Source organism: Scardinius erythrophthalmus, assembly GCF_964197995.2.
Source record: "Scardinius erythrophthalmus genome assembly, chromosome: 1".
NCBI classification, from domain to species: domain Eukaryota; kingdom Metazoa; phylum Chordata; class Actinopteri; order Cypriniformes; family Leuciscidae; genus Scardinius; species Scardinius erythrophthalmus.
The window spans coordinates 1,253,242-1,267,646 of record NC_138221.1 but is presented as its reverse complement, the minus strand read 5'-3'; the positions used below and the strand labels follow the sequence as shown (position 1 = coordinate 1,267,646).

Here is a 14,405-nt window from a genome sequence, read left to right as displayed (position 1 = left end):
GCATCCCCAAAGAATGATGTTTCCACCTCCATGCTTCACGGTTGGGATGGTGTTCTTGGGGTTGTACTCATCCTTCTTCCTCCAAACACGGCGAGTGGAGTTTAGACTAAAAAGCTCTTTTTTTGTCTCATCAGACCACATGACCTTCTCCCATTCCTCCTCTGGATCATCCAGATGGTCATTGGCAAACTTCAGACGGGCTTGGACATGCGCTGACATGAGCAGGGGGACCTTGCGTGCACTGGAGCATTTTAATCCATGACGGTTTAGTGTGTTACTAATGGTTTTCTTTGAGACTGTGGTCCCAGCTCTCTTCAGGTCATTGACCAGGTCCTGCCGTGTAGTTCTGGGCTGATCCCTCACCTTCCTCATGATCATTGATGCCCCATGAGGTGAGATCTTGCATGGTGCCCCAGACCGAGGGAGATTGACCGTCATCTTGAACTTCTTCCGTTTTCTAATAATTGTGCCAACAGTTGTTGCCTTCTCACCAAGCTGCTTGCCTATTGTCCTGTAGCCCATCCCTGCCTTGTGCAGGTCTACAATTTTATCCCTGATGTCCTTACACAACTCTCTGGTCTGTTTGTTTGAGTGTGTGGACAGGTGTATTTTATACAGGTAACAAGTTCAAACAGGTGCGGTTAATACAGGTAATGAGTGGAGAACAGGAGGGCTTCTTAAAAAAAAAAAAATAACAGGTCTGTGATAGCCGGAATTCTCACTGGTTGGTAGGTGATCAAATACTTATGTCATGCAATACAATGCAAATTAATTATTTAAAAATCATACAATGTGATTTTCTGGATTTTTGTTTTAGACTCACAGTTGAAGAGTACCTATGATAAAAATTACAGACTTCTACATGCTTTGTAAGTGGGAAAACCTGCAAAATCGGCAGTGTATCAAATACTTGTTCTCCCCACTGTATATGTATAAGCCTATACAGTTTTTCTAAGTTAAAAACCCGAACTCGACCCAAACCCGAGGCTAGTCATTAAACATTGACCCGAACCCGACCCGAAACACGCAAGTTTTTCGGGACCCCTCGGGCTCGGGTTGGGTAGCAGACCTCTACTCTGGACACTTCTGCTGCACCAATGCTTGCACACCCTTGTGTATACACCTCATATTTGAGCCATTGTCATAGCTCTGCCCCTACAGTTAGCCAACTCCAACCCCGGTTATCCAGCACCCCAGTCAGTGTTTCTGTGAGGCCTTTACCAGTTGTGTCCTTCACGACTGTGAAGCCAACAAAAGACTTATAATGGTGGCATTCTTGTTGTCGTTTGTATGAACATACAGGATTATTACGGAGGCCAGCTCCTGCTTTGAAATATCAGGTATGCAATCCAACTCCACTGCAAAGTACTTGGAGGCTTTGACCTGGGCACAAATTTGACCTAGTACACATACAGAAATTGAATCTAAAAATTAATTTTGAGTGCACCAGGAAAGATATCCTGTGGTTTCTTTATAGGCTACCTTTCTAAGATGCTCTGCTAGTGTATTGTGCTATGACATCAAGGACACCCAGGAAATTTCCATTTTTAGGATCTCTTAACTTCGCATTATTCCCCTTCAGTGGCAAGTTCCTTTCTGCAAGGAAGAGTATGCAGTCGATCACTCTCGTTAACACTTCTCCAGTGTGCCTTTTCAGCATCTATGGCTCTTTGCAATGTTCTGTCAATAGTTTTACCAAGGCGTAAGCGTGATGCTAATTCTTTCCACAACAGATAAGCATTTATGTGATCAACACTGGTTTCATGATGCTGCAGCATTTTTTAAAAGACACTTAAAGTTATTGTACCCCACCACAAAGCGTGTCAACAACTCTAGCTCCACCAAAAAGCTTACATGCAAAACAATACACTTTATTTGTCCTTTTGGAGTACAGTAACTAATAGGGGTGGGAATTGGCAAAAATGTGACGATTCGATAGTATTGCGATATTTGGGTCACGATTCAATATTATTGCGATTCTTAACATATTGCGATACAGCAAGTATTGCGATTCGATTCTGCGATATATTGTGATTCATGTCCTCCATATTATTCAAAGGCATTACAAAAAATGAGGAAAATAAGACTGCTCAACTCACTTCAAATGTCACATTAATTCTGTGAACATTACCTTCTACACATGTAGGCCTACTTAAGTGCAGCTTAGGAGGGTAGTGCAAAAACTTTGTCCTTGAACATTCAGGACATAGGACCTTAGGCTATTACAGAACGTAATTATATGAACGCGTCACCACTGCATTAGCACCAAAAACATGGAGATTTTATTTTAGTGAATAATTGCACAACCTATTTGATATTCTATAGTAATTCTATAATTAAATAAACTAATCAAATATTCCAAAATCGTGACTCATCCCCGCATGTAATCTCTTGTTTTTTTCCCCAAAATCTTCACTCACGTCTCGATTTTCGAAGGGGATTTTATAAACGTTCTTCCTCGGTTCGCTTTTAGGCCTATTCATATTCTTTACTGTGGTAAAGTAGAAAAATGTCATAGGACAGATAGCCTACATTTTTACTTGCACGTCAGATTCATTCATTTTAACACAGTTTGTGCTTGTTATTAGACATGTAAGGTGCGTCAAGTTTATTTGTAAAGCGTGTTTCACACGCGCTGGTGATTTTTAGTTTTGCTCTCTCTGCATGGCAACGCAATATCAAACATAGCTTAAATGTCTTGCCCTTGTGGAAGATTAAATTCGCTCTTCATACATTTTACAAGTAGAAAACATGAAGATATCAGAAAATAGATCGATGGTCTCTTTCCTCCGTGTCCCACTCCCCTCTCAAAGCACAGTGCGGTAGGCTTCATGTGGAATCACACGTCTTTGTGTAGAAGTATTAAACGAACGATTTTTTTGTTTGTTTTTTTAAATAGATTTAACTTTATTATATTATTTAAGTTTCCAATATTTACTGATATTTATTTCAATGCTTTACAGGCTTTAGTGTGTTGCTTATTTGACGGAATTGCTTAAATAAACACTTTTTTGCTCAAATAAACACTTTTTTGCTCAAATAAACTATTTTTTTTTTATTTTTTCAAAACATTCCCCCAACAACCACAGGTAGTTGGTCCATTACCACTGCGGTGGTAAAAAACTGCCACCGTCACAGCCCTATAACCCGAAAGTAAAACAGGTAATTTTATAATTAAATACTGCAATACGTTGCGCTACTGTATCGATATAATCGCAAAATATCGCGATACTGAACGGAATCGATTTTTCCCCCCACCATTAGTAACTAATCCCACTGCACTTTTTCTCCATTGGACATTGAACGAAAACAGTATGCTTTGGAAAAACACTGTCTACTCTTGTCTGATCTCGGATACGGCCTATCAGGACATTTCTGTGGGCCATTCTCAGCCATACACTGCCTAAATGAGTCCCCAATCTGGTGTGGTGGTGGCCAGTCAGATGGATCTTCTGACTAAGGCCTTGTCTCAGCCCTCTCCTCTTCACCTCTCTGTTCCACATTCTCTTCCACCTCATCCACATTCTCTTCCACCTCATCCACATTATCTTCTACCTACTCTGAGCAATGCCTGAACTTTGTATTTTGGAGCACTTCTTGCAGTGTTTAGTGTTTTGCTTCTTCACGATGACTCGCTTGCTTTAGTCCTCAGTTGTAAGTCACTTTGGATAAAAGTGTATGCTAAATGACTAAATGTAAATGTAAACCTCATCTTCACCTCTCTTTTCCATCTCTGTCTGCACTATTTTTTACCCAAAAAGGACACAGTGAATAGGTTGGTCAACAGAACTTCAGACCATACTGGACATTTAGTTTTGTGTGGTCTAACTAATAAAACTCCTACCTGATGTCTTCACTGGTCTCATCTGTACTTGATGCCATCGCCGACCTCCCCTACACTTCCATCTAATGTTAGACCTACCTGTTGCGTTCCCCTGTCTTTCCTGATCCACCATCCTCACACCTGAATGAAATGAACTCACTGTCAAATAAAGCAGCCTAAATTCAATTCTTAAATCAGCCTAGTGATGGCATCAGATCTGTCGAAAAAGTCCTGGCAGAAAGCGATGCATAAGGAAGGATGTAGTGTAACGACGCCCAGTTCCAGGAATGCACTAATATTTTGTTGGTTGTACCAGTTTGCAACAATTATTAGTTAACACTAAGTTGTCAACAATTCAGAAAAAATAATAATTCGTTGTTACACTACATCCTTACTGCCAGAACTTTTACATGCTTTTCCCACAAGTGGCGTGGTTTCATTCTGCTTTTGTTTGCCGTGTGCCAGGAAAAAAAAGGTCGCAAAATGTGACCATTTACTCGCAGTCTAGAGCCCCGTATAGTGTTGTGTTTCTGCGTTACATGAGCGTCACCTACTGTCAGAGTGAATTTGTGTTTTTTTTGCATTGATCTGACAAAATAGACATTCCTGTTGGTTGAACACAAGTTAATAGATATCAATCAACAATGTGTCCTTTGCTCACCACACACCGGCTATAGGTGTAGAGGAGAGATTTGGCTATAGGGTGATGTGTGGCTAACTTACACAGAGGAGACTTTGTTGCTCAGCACATGAAAATAAACTACTTACTGTGATCTCAGACTGTGTTTAAGTGGTTTCTCCACTGCATGGATCTTCATGTGTAGATTCAGACGACTTTTAATAGAGAAACTCGACTCGCACTGATCACACGCGTACAGCTTCTCTCCAGTGTGGATCCTCTCATGTGTTTTCAGATTTGCTGACAGACTGAATCTCTTGTCACAGTGTGAACACTTGTAAGGTTGTTCTCCAGTGTGGATCATCTCATGTGTTTTCAGATTTGCTGAATGACTAAATCTCTTGTCACAGTGTGAACACTTGTAAGGTTGTTCTCCAGTGTGGATCATCTCATGTGTTTTCAGAGTTGCTGACAGACTGAATCTCTTGTCACAGTGTGAACACTTGTAAGGTTGTTCTCCAGTGTGGATCATCTCGTGTGTTTTCAGATGTCCTGGCTGACTGAATCTCTTGTCACAGTGTGAACACTTGTAAGGTTGTTCTCCAGTGTGGATCATCTCATGTGTTTTCAGATGTCCTGGCTGACTGAATCTCTTGTCACAGTGTGAACACTTGTAAGGTTTCTCTCCAGTGTGGATCATCTCATGTGTTTTCAGAGTTGCTGACAGACTGAATCTCTTGTCACAGTGTGAACACTTGTAAGGTTTCTCTCCAGTGTGGATCATCTCATGTGTTTTCAGATTTGCTGACAGACTGAATCTCTTGTCACAGTGTGAACACTTGTAAGGTTTCTCTCCAGTGTGGATCATCTCATGTGTTTTCAGAGTTGCTGACAGACTGAATCTCTTGTCACAGTGTGAACACTTGTAAGGTTGTTCTCCAGTGTGGATCCTCTCATGTGTTTTCAGATTTGCTGACAGACTGAATCTCTTGTCACAGTGTGAACACTTGTAAGGTTTCTCTCCAGTGTGGATCCTCTCATGTGTTTTCAGATTTGCTGACAGACTGAATCTCTTGTCACAGTGTGAACACTTGTAAGGTTTCTCTCCAGTGTGGATCATCTCATGTGTTTTCAGAGTTGCTGACAGACTGAATCTCTTGTCACAGTGTGAACACTTGTAAGGTTTCTCTCCAGTGTGGATCATCTCATGTGTTTTCAGAGAGAATGACTGACTGAATCTCTTGTCACAGTGTGAACACTTGAAAGGTTGTTCTCCAGTGTGGATTCTCTGGTGCAGTTTTAAACTGTTTGCTGTAGTAAAAGTCTTCTCACACTCAAAGCACATGTACTCTCTCACACCAGTGTGAATTTTCTGATGTGCATGTAAATACAGCAGAAGTGAAAAACTCTTTCCACACACAGAACATGAATGTGGCTTCTCCTTCATATGAACTGTCAGGTGTGTCTTCAGGACTGATGAACTAGCAAATGTTTTGCCGCAATGATCACATGAGAACGGCTTCTCTCCGGTGTGGATCCTCATGTGACGTGCAAGATTAGGTTTGCATGTGAAACTCTTTCCACACTGAGTGCAGGTGTGGCAAGATTTCTTGGCTATTCTTTCCTTTAAAAATGTCAGTTCTTCACTCTCCTCCTTCACTTCACTCAGTTCTTCACTCTCCTCCTTCACTTCATTCAGTTCTTCACTCTCCTCCTTCACTTCCATCAGGTCTGACATAAAAGAAAAAAATCCTAAATTTAATTTTCAGTACATCAAAATAATTAATAACCGAGAGAAATATAAAGTGAAAGGACTTGAAAGTCAGCCCTGATGTAATGGTAGAAAGTAGACAACTGCTATAAAATATTATGATAATTTGATGCCTTTTTATAAATTGATTATATGTCCTTGAAACTTTCCATGATTGTCAAGAGGTGGAAAAGGTGGCGTCAAAAGGCAAGTGAATGGTGGTGAATTGATAATTTATATCTCCAGATGATAATAGGCAGATGCACAGTCCCCTCCAAAAGTATTGGAACAGTGGCAATTTCATTTTTCTGTAGACTGAAAATATTTGGTTTTGACATCAAAAGATGAATATGAGGGAAAAGATCAACATTTCAGCTTTTATTTCCAGGTATTTACATCTGGATCTGATACACAACTTAGAAGATATAACCTTTTGTTTGAACCCACCCATTGCTCATGTGACCAAAAGTATTAGGACATGTGACTGGCAGGTGTGTTATGTTGCCCTGGTGTGTCCTATTACATTGATTATTCAAACAATAAATAGCACTGAATGTCTGCGCTCAGTTTCAGATTTTGGTTTTGCCTGTGCAGACTGCATTTATAAATAGACGTGTAACCAACATTGGCGATAGCCAGTACAACCATTTGGAATGTCCTGAGGAAGAAAGAAACCTCTGGTATACTAAGTAACAGACCTCGAAAGCGTAGACCAAGGAAAACATCAGCGGTTGACAACAGAAACATTGTGAGAGCTGTAAAGAAAGACCCTAAAACAACTGTTAGTGACATCAGCAACAACCTCCAGAGGACAGGAGTGAAGGTATCACAATCTACTGTTCGCAGAAGACTTCATGAACAAAAGTACAGAGGCTACACCAGAAGATGCAAACCTCTCATTAGCAAGAAGAATATGAAGGCCAGGCTGGAATTTGCCCAAAAGAACAGAGACAAGCCTCAAACATTCTGAGGTAAAGTTGTATGGACTGATGAGACAAAGATTAACCTTTACCAAAGTGATGGAAAGGCTAAAATTTGGAGAAAAAAAAAAGATCTGCTCATGACCCCAAACACACAAGCTCATCTGTGAAACACGGTGGAGGTAATGTTATGGCTTGGGCTTGCATGGCTTCTTCTGGGACAGGCTCATAAATCTTCATTGATAATCAGAAACACTCAAGTGTACAGACACATTTTGTCTGCCAATTTACAGAAAGATGCAACCAAACTGATTGGGAGATCCTTCATCATGCAGCAAGATAATGACCCAAAACACAGTGCCAAAACAAAGGAGTTCATCAGGGGCAAGAAGTGGAAAGTTTTAGACTGGCCAAGTCAATCTCCAGACTTAACGCTCGAGCACCTGCCCCTTTGCCCCTTGGTGTGCCCAAAGTGCCCTTTTGTCAAGGCAAAATTTCCTCTCCTTTTTTTGTAATTAAAGGCCCTTTTGTGGATGCCTGCCCAATCTAACTATTAGTAAAATCAATTAATAATAATTTAGCTGTAAATGAAATGACCCACATGATGACCTTTCACCTGACGAACTCATCTGGGACGATTCCTCACGCTGCACACACATTTTTTAATTTCGCGCGGCTATGCGCACTACCAGAGGATATCATCAAATCTGCGGCTGCTGGTAAGTGGCGTTTCATTCTCAGCGAGGTGATTTTGATGTTTGTTTACTTATTATTATTATTTTACAAGGACGACGTGAAGAGAGCATGCAGAGATGTTGTTTATATTTCTGTGTGTAGGCTGTAGAAGTAACTGTTTTCCTGAATGCCATCAAGATTTAAACCGAGACTGATTTCATAACAGGTCAATAAACAAATAGTTAAAATTAAGTCACTTACATTTTAGACGCAATGACTGTTTTTGTCCTGTTTCAGCAGCGAAAATAGTTCCAAAACAAAGATCACCGCAGAACCATAGCACATCTCACAGCAACACTTGTTGCATTACTGAATGATTCAGCATTTTGAACGAATCGGTTGAGTCAAAGATTCAATTACCCATTCATAAACTGCCTCATTCTGAATAAATCAGCCGTTTTTTCGAATCGTTTGAATGAATAACTCAATGACTCACTCATTAAGACGGTCGCCTGCCGCCTCCTACTGGCGGTTTAGTTTCATAAAGTATCATTCTTTTCAACATTCCTTATTTTTGTATATTCAAAAATATTTAAAATAATCTAATTTAATACAGTTATAATTTTTCAATGTAAATTATTAAATTTGATTGGTAACAGCCTAGTGTCTTATTTTAATTGAATAAATTGATCAAATTTAAGAATTTGAAATGAAAGATGGAGCATACATTTAAAAAAATTAGGGGAAAAATGCCGTTTATAAAAGGTACAAAAAATTAGTGTACTGTTGCATTGACCACAGAGCTATCGTCTGAATACTGTTAAACTAATGTCTTATGGTCTTGCAAAGCCTCATTGATGTGGCCTAATATTTTTCTATTGCAATGTTTTATGTTGAATTTTTTTTCATACAATTTATTCAATTTAATTTCAGTAATTTCAGTATTGTGATTATGAATTCGTTCAATGTTTCATTTGAATTGATTTGCTACAAGCTTTCAATCGCTCTTAATGAGCCGCGGTGCGGCGGCAGATTACGCAATAGAGAATAAACTGACACTTTGCAAAGTCTGTGATTGTAGCGCCTCTTAGCGGTAAGAGGCTGCAAATACACACCCGCAATTTAATTTTAAAAAAGTATTATTCTGGTTGAGTACCATCTGTACGGCTCTGTGCAGTAAATGCCGCTCCATCTGAAAGCAGTTGATGGCGATTTACTACTAATCAAGGAACCGGCTTTACTGACGAGATGCGCATAATGTCACAGCCACATATACAACAATATATCGCCCAGCCCTAGTTGCTTATAAACATATTAATGGCAAAGGTGTAATTACACTATTTAGCACAAACAGGGCTACCATAATATGTGAGCAACATGTATGTACATGTTTGTATTTTTGAGAGAATAATGTTTATGCATGGTTATTGAAAAAAATAAAAATGAAAGTTTCTGAAATAAGGCCACAAAACACATACTAAACATGTGTCCACAAGACTTCTGAATAATGCATTTTGTCGCCTAGAGTTTTTACTTCAAAAAGATTTGGAAAGGCAATATGCGAGTGGGCGTGATTCACACCTGAGGAGACAACGACCCGCATAATGAGGTTGCATACATAATGAGCCTTTCAGGTGTGTGACTGAGCCACAAGAAAGAATGCAAGGACAAAATAAAAAAATTATACGATAATGCGTATTCGTATGGAACCGTTCGGTACGAGGCTTTCGGTTCGGTTTTCGGTACGCACTACGTACCATTTTTGGACCATTTTTTCTGCCGACCAAAATTTCGTTATTTCAAATGAAGGCGTGTCGCGGGTGGCAAGCGCACTCATAGAGGCTGGCGCGACCACAACATCAACTGGCAAATGCAATGTAAGGAACGAAACTGAGCTACTCATATTGTGTTTGTGTGGACCGTTTATCAGTTTTGACCTGTGAAGCGGGACTCGGGAGCCCTATGCGCGAGCCTGATCAAGCAACACCACACAGCGCTTAGAGATCCAGACCAGTAAAGAAAGCATTTGAATTTCAAATGCTTTTTGAATTCGCCACTGAAGTAATAACATCGCTGCGAGATCTAGTGAGAAACATGCACATTTCTCTGTAATTAACGGATCAAACAACGCTGACGTGGAAATCAGGAAGAAACATTGTGCCATGAATGAACTGGCCGGTGTCCACAGATCAGCAACATTCACCGTGGAATGGATTTGCTGAAGTAACATGCAAGGTATGGACGTTTGTCAGGAATAGTAGGCTATAATGCTTTCAAGTAACATTACGTCGGTTTTATTTTGACACTATGAATACAATTGCTGCCCTCAAATGTTAATCTGAACTAAAATAAACCTGTTTATAACTAGCCTACTACTACAATATTACATTTCCTTTTGTCCAAGGAGCTGTTTTGTTTTATATGCTCATAAGAAGAGTCAAGTATAGCTCCATTATTGCTCAGTAAAAAAAGCAAAAAAATAAAAAAATCATACTTTATGATGTTAGTTTCATTAAATAAAATAATAATAAAAAAAAATGAATTCAAGGAAATTTCTCTGGCATGTATTTATTTTTGCTGTATGGAAAACGTACCGAACCGAACCGTACCGTACTGAACCGTCACACAAGTGTATCGTATCGAACCGAACCGTGAATTTTGTGAACCGTTACACCCTTAATATATATATATATATATATACAAAATTGGTTCACAGTTGGAAACACAGTTGCTGTTTTTTTTTCACAAATTGTGCTTGAAAATTGTATTATGTCCAAGGTAAACATTTCTAGTAATTGTGCAGTTAATTCTCATACTGTTTTTTCAGAACGTTTTGGAATATATTCTCAAATGTGTCACTAATAAAACAATTAAAATTATTTAAATAGAGGGCTTATATTGACCTTTTAAGATTTTGTTTACATCTATCCTTGTATTTATATTTTTTTGCTATTTTATTAAAAAGGTTATACAATTACACAACAATTAAAAATTTTAACAATATTTCCAGTGTAATCTTTCTTTGTAAAAACTAAAGTATACATTATATAATAACATCTTAGTTGATCACTTTATTTTTGACAAAACATAGTATATACAGTGAGGAAAATAAGTATTTGAACACCCTGCTATTTTGCAAGTTCTCCCACTTAGAAATCATGGAGGGGTCTGAAATTGTCATTGTAGGTGCATGTCCACTGTGAGAGACATAATCTAAAAAAAAAAAAAAAAACAGAAATCACAATGTATGATTTTTTAACTATTTATTTGTATGATACAGCTGCAAATAAGTATTTGAACACCTGAGAAAATCAATGTTAATATTTGGTACAGTAGCCTTTGTTTGCAATTACAGAGGTCAAACGTTTCCTGTAGCTTTTCACCAGGTTTGCACACACCGCAGGAGGGATTTTGGCCCACTCCTCCACACAGATCTTCTCTAGATCAGTCAGGTTTCTGGGCTGTCGCTGAGAAACACGGAGTTTGAGCTCCCTCCAAAGATCCTCTATTGGGTTTAGGTCTGGAGACTGGCTAGGCCACGCCAGAACCTTGATATGCTTCTTACAGAGCCACTCCTTGGTTATCCTGGCTGTGTGCTTCGGGTCATTGTCATGTTGGAAGACCCAGCCTCGACCCATCTTCAATGCTCTAACTGAGGGAAGGAGGTTGTTCCCCAAAATCTCGCAATACATGGCCCCGGTCATCCTCTCCTTAATACAGTGCAGTCGCCCTGTCCCATGTGCAGAAAAACACCCCCAAAGCATGATGCTACCACCCCCATGCTTCACAGTAGGGATGGTGTTCTTGGGATGGTACTCGTCATTCTTCTTCCTCCGAACACGTTTAGTGGAATTATGACCAAAAAGTTCTATTTTGGTCTCATCTGACCACATGACTTTCTCCCATGACTCCTCTGGATCATCCAAATGGTCATTGGCAAACTTAAGACGGGCCTTGACATGTGCTGGTTTAAGCAGGGGAACCTTCCGTGCCATGCACGTCTTAGTGTATTACCAACAGTGACCTTGGAAACGGTGGTTCCAGCTCTTTTCAGGTCATTGACCAGCTCCTCCCATGTAGTTCTGGGCTGATTTCTCACCTTTCTTAGGATCATTGAGACCCCACGAGGTGAGATCTTACATGGAGCCCCAGTCCGAGGGAGATTGACAGTCATGTTTAGCTTCTTCCATTTTCTAATGATTGCTCCAACAGTGGACCTTTTTTCACCAAGCTGCTTGGCAATTTCCCCGTAGCCCTTTTCAGCCTTGTGGAGGTGTACAATTTTGTCTCTAGTGTCTTTGGACAGCTCTTTGGTCTTGGCCATGTTAGTAGTTGGATTCTTACTGATTGTATGGGGTGGACAGGTGTCTTTATGCAGCTAACGACCTCAAACAGGTGCATCTAATTTAGCATAATAAATGGAGTGGAGGTGGACATTTTAAAGGCAGACTAACAGGTCTTTGAGGGTCAGAATTCTAGCTGATAGACAGGTGATCAAATACTTATTTACAGCTGTATCATACAAATAAATAGTTAAAAAAATTATATATTGTGATTTCTGGATTTTTTTTTTTAGATTATGTCTCTCACAGTGGACATGCACCTACGATGACAATTTCAGACCCCTCCATGATTTCCAAGTGGGAGAACTTGCAAAATAGCAGGGTGTTCAAATACTAATTTTCCTCACTGTATATATTTAACATATAAGCAGAAATTGGCAACATTATAAGCTTATTTGATGTGGCAGTATTTTACAGTAAAAACTTTATAATTATCCGATTTTTGTAGTCGATTTTATTCATCTCAGTATAGCAATAGAGTTTGGTAAAAGCTGTTCATTCATTCACACACAGAAACGCGATTTATATTTAAACGGTCTTTTTGCGTGTACAGACACTATTGCAATTAGAACAAAGCAAATATAGAACTGACCTATTCCTCAGCCGGATCCGTTGCTCCTCGAAATGAAACTTCCAACACTTCTGAGGTAAATTTTCCAGGATTATCATCAAGATAGTATTATTCCTCACAGCGTCGTAAAGTACATGAGACTGAAAGTGAACTCGCGGTGTGTGTTATCCAGCTGATTGTGGGTGTTCACAGGTTTGCATGGATTTGCGTTTGAATAGCGCGCGCTCTCCGTGGGCGGGGTCACATTAAAACATAATGAGCTGAGATCGACTGACATCTCTCTCTTTTCATACATATTACATAAACTGAGAATATTTGTTTTTCATAAAAATTACTTCATTTAAAAGAAGAGAATTCAAGCTTCATGCCTGTGTGTCTGTATGCCTGATTGACTGATTATTCACTGAGTTATGGTTCATTTTCGGACTCGTTTCAGAATGGAATTCACTGACAGAGAGAAAGCAGAACTCGCATCATGTTTATTTTTCTTTATTTGGCAAAAAGCACAACACATTGTTTTTATAAAGGCCTTCTGAAGCGAAGCAATGAGTGTGTGTAAAGTAAACAAAGTAAAATTCTAGCTTCCGATAAACTGTTTGCGCTGCGCAGCTCAAACGAGTAGCATAGTTTCATTCTGCTTTCGTTTGTCGTGTGATGTTTCTCGTATGCAGCAGAAATGGCAGCTCTCTTTAAAAAAACATTGCAAAATGTGACCATTTACCCGCAGTAGAGCCCTCTATAGTGCTGTATTTCTGCTTTACATGAGCGCCACCAACTGTCAGAGAGCGAATATGTGTTTTTTTGCATTGATCTGAACTGACAAAATATACATTCCTGTTGGTTGAACACAAGTTAATAGATATCAATCAACAAAGTGTCCTGTGCTCACCACACACCGGCTATAGGTGGAAAGGAGAGATTTTGGCTATAGAGTGATGTGTGGCTAACTTACACAGAAGAGACTTTGTTGCTCAGCACATGAAAATAAACTACTTACCGTGATCTCAGACTGCGTTTAAGTGGTTTCTCCACTGCATGGATCTTCATGTGTAGATTCAGGCGACTTTTAATAGAGAAACTCTTCCCACACTGATCACACGTGTGTGGCTTCTCTCCAGTGTGGATCCTCTCATGTGTTTTCAGATGTGCTGATCGAATGAATCTCTTGTCACAGTGTGAACACTTGTAAGGTTGTTCTCCAGTGTGGATCCTCTCATGTGTTTTCAGATTTGCTGACTGACTGAATCTCTTGTCACAGTGTGAACACTTGTAAGGTTGTTCTCCAGTGTGGATCATCTCATGTGTTTTCAGAGTTGATGACTGACTGAATCTCTTGTCACAGTGTGAACACTTGTAAGGTTTCTCTCCAGTGTGGATAATCTCATGTCTTTTCAGATTTGCTGACAGACTGAATCTCTTGTCACAGTGTGAACACTTGAAAGGTTTCTCTCCAGTGTGGATAATCTCATGTCTTTTCAGATTTTCTGAATGACTGAATCTCTTGTCACAGTCTGAACACTTGTAAGGTTGTTCTCCAGTGTGGATCCTCTCATGTGTTTTCAGATTTCCTGACAGACTGAATCTCTTGTCACAGTGTGAACACTTGTAAGGTTGTTCTCCAGTGTGGATCCTCTCATGTGATCTCAGATGTACTGGCTGACTGAATCTCTTGTCACAGTGTGAACACTTGAAAGGTTTTTCTCC

General features: G+C 39.6%; 1 protein-coding gene across 1 annotated transcript in view; it reads right to left on the bottom strand.

Moving 5' to 3' along the window:
• LOC308687287 (uncharacterized protein) overlaps positions 1-14,405 on the bottom strand; it is a gene marked incomplete at its 5' end in the record, with an annotated part of 47,751 nt that overhangs the window by 6,982 nt on the left and 26,364 nt on the right. The window contains one exon of the mRNA XM_081359694.1: positions 4,592-6,173. Within this exon, the coding sequence (XP_081215820.1) occupies positions 4,592-6,173 (1,582 nt within the window). The remainder of the gene's footprint in view (positions 1-4,591; positions 6,174-14,405) is intronic.